The sequence below is a fragment of the Pristiophorus japonicus genome, chromosome 4 (genome assembly GCF_044704955.1).
Source record: "Pristiophorus japonicus isolate sPriJap1 chromosome 4, sPriJap1.hap1, whole genome shotgun sequence".
Classification (NCBI taxonomy): domain Eukaryota; kingdom Metazoa; phylum Chordata; class Chondrichthyes; family Pristiophoridae; genus Pristiophorus; species Pristiophorus japonicus.
Genome location: NC_091980.1, coordinates 84,315,751 through 84,320,785, shown reverse-complemented (window position 1 = coordinate 84,320,785; position 5,035 = coordinate 84,315,751). Strand labels below are relative to the sequence as shown.

Here is a 5,035-nt window from a genome sequence, read left to right as displayed (position 1 = left end):
CCCATAACGTTATTCAGCTCTGTAACTGGAAATAAGACACCGCCCAATTCCCTAAGGTTACGCTTTATAAAAAAAGTTAGTTCTATAAAAGTTAAGGAGCTGCTCATTCCAGTCAATACATATTAAACAGATAGATGCACACTTAAGATATTTGCAGGACATAACTGTCTCTCCCATTGCAATAAACAGTTGTCGCTTTTCAATTCGTTCTTCCTGTTGTACTGATGGAAAGTCCTCCATGCGATTTAACGTGAAAGTGTAGTAAGTTGTGTATTCCGTCTGGTGATATCTGACAAATTATTATTTTGGCAATCATTGGTAAAGACCTTACAGCCAATTATCATACCGAAAGCTCGCCGGAAAGATTTATTGAACAAAGCGTACAGCAGAGGGTTAAGAGATGAATTAACATAACCCAGCCACACAAACATTTCAAGGAGAATATGGTGCGTCTTGTATCCAAGTAAAGGGTCAGTTATATTTGTAGTGAAGAAGGGCAACCAGCAGAGGAGGAAACACCCAATGATGATGCCAAGAGTTTTAGCGGCTTTCCTTTCTTTCTTCATGGAAGAGCTTTGGCGCGCCCTGACGATGCTCCTTCTGTGGAATCCATTCTCAATGGTATAGATCTGTCTGGCTTGAATCCTGGCCACTTGGAAAATTTTTCCATATGCAACTAGCATCACCAACATGGGCAGATAGAAGGAGATCACCGAGGCAGAGAGAGCATAATGAATATTGACGATAAACACACAATCATGTGGATCGAGTTGAGCTAGAATGGTTTCCACTCCCTTCAAATGGAGGTCCAACAGCAAGGGCACGAGGGACACTAAAGCGGGCAGAATCCAGCAGATCAGAAGAAGGATTGTCACTCTAATCTGAGACATCCTGAATCGATACTTCAAAGGGTAGCACACGGCATAAAATCGATCGAAAGCAATGCAGCTGAGGTTCATGATGGATGATGTGCAAAACATCACATCGAGGATTGTGTGAATTTTACAAAAAGTCTTCCCAAAGTACCAGCCAAACACCACCTTGACCATGCTGAAGGGCATCACAAAAATGCCAACCAGGAAATCTGCGGCCGCCAGTGACAGTATAAAGGCGTTAGTTGGAGTCTGCAGTTTGTTGAAGTAAGTGATTGAAGCAATCACCAAGAGGTTGCCCAGGAGGGTCCCGAGTATGATTATGGTGAGAATACTGACGAGAACAACCTGTTCTATAACTTGCCATGTTGCATGCGGGGTTTTCCCTGAAGAGTTACAGTGTGTGGTGCAGTTATAAACAGAAAGATATGCAGCATTCAGCTTCTGTGAGGATGTGCTGATAATAATCGCCGAGAACATGGTGCATTCAACAGGAGGATCTAATGTAATGATCACTTACTCCGCACGTTTGGCCGCCGCCACCTCCCCGCCCACGCTGTTAATTGAAAATACTTTCAGTAATTAATTCTTCCTCATGATCGTTTTTGAACTCTTCTTTCTTAAATCCACCCAACACAGCATCCAGGGATGTGCCACAAACAGGCAAACTGGATGTTAAAAAGTGAGCCTTACCCGAAGCTCACTTTCCCCAAGAACTGCTGAGGTGTACGCTCCACTTCTGTCACCGTCTGTTTAGCATGCCCGATAGGTGATCAGTTGTGTTGTAAATCATTAACCTTGTGACAATTATTTATTTCTCACAGCTTGCATCTTATGCAACTGGAATTGGAGATAACAACGACTGCTGATGTTATCCTGGCTAGATAAATGGGGCATCTAGAATTAGCAATGACCACCAACTAATCAATATTGGCCATAGACCTGCACGAATCATACTCGAACATAATCGAATCAATTGAGTTGCGAAAACACTTAAAAGAGATTTTACAAAGGCAGCTGGTTGCGTTCGGTGGAGAAGCCATTTACGAAAGTGTAAACTTAGTGATGTTTATTTAGACGCACATAAATGAGTATGCTTTGAGAGTGCGAGTCCAAAGCAATCTACAATTTGAAAATCATCCATTATGCATTCAATTTTAAAAGGAAAAATGGGTTCAACCACTTGAGAGCAGAGGTACGGGTTTGACAGTAGTATATTATTGCATTTCTAAACTAACCAATAGAAAGACACTGAGTTACCCCAGTGTCATCAACTAACAAAAAAAATCAAATGTGCCCCCTTTTAAAGGAGCAGTAGTTTTTGATCTTGTGCCACTGCTAGAACATGATTTTGTGAATCTAAAGTTGCCACCTCATTTGATTGTTTCTTTCTTGTTCCTCACCTGCATACATCCATCCTTTGGTCCAGCTGTCTTTCCTCCTTGCTTCCTTCCATTCCAGCTTAGTTTTGCAGAACTCCAGGATGATGGACCAAATTACAGATTAAACAACAGACCAGCACTGGAAACTATTTAAATAGGAGATAAGTAAGATACAGGTACATTCTGAGTAGGAGGAAAGGAGCCGTGCAAAGGCTTGGGTTCCATGGATAAACAGAGAGGTCAGATCAAAAATGAGGTTATATATAAGTTTAGGTTGAATATAGAAAGAAAGACTTGCATTTATATAGCGCTTTTCACGACCATCGGACGTCTCAAAGCGCTTTACAGCTAATGAAGTACTTTTGGAATATAGTCACTGTTGTAATGTGGGAAACATTAATAGGATATAAAAAGGATTTAGAGGCACTGGAGAGGGTACAGAGAAGATTTACAGAGATGATACCAGAAATGTGAGGGTATACATATCAGAAAAGGATGAACAGGATGGGTCTCTTTTTCCTTGTAAAGAGAAGGCTGAGGGGTGACATAATAGAAGTCTTTAAAAATATGAAAGGTTTTGATAGAGTGGAGACAGAGAGACGGGCCAAAATTGCCACTCTCTATAAGGTCCGTGGCTGCATGAAAGATTCGGCCACAGTTCGGTGCAGCATGGCTGCCGAGACTCCGTGGAGAGGCCGCCATTTTAAACATTGCTCATCCTCAGGGTCGGTGCAGTGTAGGGACTGCTCCACCCATTTTCCCATCACGGCGTGCACGCGCCGACCCCTTACTGACCGGCGGTGACCCCATCCTGACATTGCCCCGTGGGAAATTGCTCTTTTGTGGAATTGCCGTGCGGGTGTGGTGCCGCCGCTGGTCGGTGCCAGTGACAGCTTTTTCTGTCAGTGCACTTCTTTTTGGTCAGTGGCATGACCGCCGTTAAAGGGGAGGTGGTGCTGCCGGCAACACCATTTTATTTTTTATTGTCGTCTGCCAGGTTGGCCCGACAATTATGCCCCCTGGGTTTGGCCAGGCTGCCAACAAACAGCCTGGCACCCACTCTTGGGTGCCAGGCCGCTAGCCTGGCCGAAATCCTCCCTGGTGGCCCAGTGAACCTAATTTGAAAAATATGCTGAAGGGGAGGGATGTTGTTACGCGTCAGCATGACGTGGCACGTCTGCGTTGCGCTGATGTCATCAGCAAAGTGCTGATGTCAAAAGCGTGGCGCTGATGACTGGTTGGGGCGCGCTTCCACCGCAACATCCGCCCCAACCGAAAAAAGCGTCAAATTGCCAAAAATTAACGGCATGGGTTGCAGTGGAGAAAAACTTTAAAAAATGGAGGGTGCGCCCCGTTTCGTGCGGAGGGCAATTTCTACCCCAGAGTGTTTCCACTTTTGGGGAAGAGCAAAACAAGAGGCCATAATTATAAGAGGGTCACCAAGAAACCAAATAGGGAATTCAGAAGAAACTTTACTCAGGGAGTGGCGAGAATGTGGAACTCGCTATCGTAGGGAGTAATTGAGGCGAATAGTATAGATGCATTTAAGGGGAGATTCAATAAGTATAAGAGGAGAAGGGAATACAGGGCTAGAAATTTCCCAGCCTGTCGTTATTTGATAAATAATGACATTTTTGTGAAGAAATAATAAGAATAATTTTGCCATTTTTTAAGGGGGTAAGTTTGGTCAAAAAATACCCCTGTCATTTAAAAAAAGGCATTGCTGGAGGAATCATGTTTAATACCGTCGTCCTCTCTAACTTTACATTGAGGCCGATATTGCCAAAATTACAGGGGAGAAAACACACAAAAAAGATTGCAAAAACAAAAAAATAAAATAAAAAATGAGAAAACATTCACAAAAGCCTTACGAAATGAATCACTGAAAAAAAATGTTTTTAAATCTTCAACTTACCTTTTTTGTAGGTCTTCTTGCTTGCCGACGTTTCTTAGGCTGCAATGCCTGTTTTTTCCATGTTGTTTTTTGACCCGACTACAGGTTCGCGAATGGCCAGATTTAGGTGTTCCATTTTTAAGGTTTGGCAATCCGGAAAATGGCAATATTTTAAAAATATTCTTAAACTTTGGGGAATTTTGTGCACTTTATTTTAAGAACAGAAAAGCAGTTGTAACGTGAAAAATATCACGTTAAAACGTGCGTTATGCTGGCTAATTTCCAGCCCAGAAGGTTATGCTGATAGAGTTAGATGAGGAAAAATGGAAGGAGCCTCGAGTGGAGCAAAAGCCCCGGCATAGACTGGTTGGTCCGACTGGCCTGTTTCTGGGCCGTATATCCTATGTGAATAATACAGAAGAAAAATAAGAAAAGTATCAAATGTGTAGAAGCAAAAATAGACTTCAGGAAGACTAAGATTTGATCGAAGTCTGGAAATCAAAGTGAAGGCAAATTACAAGGTTTTTTTATAAGCACATGAAAAGCAATGAGATAATTAGAGGTGGGGCAATTTAGAGATGGGGTTGGTGAGGCATCTTGAGATTGAGCCAATGCTGGAAATACTTTAGAAGTATTCTGCCTTATTTTATGGATGCGTTTATTTGTACTGCCAAAATGGCCACCATGCTCCACCCTTTGTCTATGATTGGTCCCCTTGGAGGATAAGCCACACCCTGAAGTTTCATAGGAATGTGTAACTGGAACTGCCCAACCCAAGATCTAACTGGCTTTGCAAATTGTAACTCGATCCATTTTGACTTCCTGAAGTGACAGAGGATAGAGCTCCCCAGAAGACAGCAAGGGCCAGTCAAAGTGCCTTACCCCAG

The 5,035-nt window shown here is 42.8% G+C and overlaps 1 protein-coding gene across 1 annotated transcript; it reads right to left on the bottom strand.

Moving 5' to 3' along the window:
* Nucleotides 1-245: 245 nt before the first annotated feature.
* On the bottom strand, nt 246-1,352 carry LOC139262466 (trace amine-associated receptor 1-like). Its single transcript, XM_070877652.1, has one exon. It carries the CDS (start codon nt 1,350-1,352, stop codon nt 246-248), a length of 1,107 nt encoding a protein of 368 aa, XP_070733753.1.
* Nucleotides 1,353-5,035: the final 3,683 nt, after the last annotated feature.

Coding starts and splice junctions, on each gene's coding strand:
- LOC139262466 (XM_070877652.1), bottom strand. CDS start 1,352: ATGTTCTCGGCGATTATTATCAGCACATCCTCACAGAAGCTGAATGCT.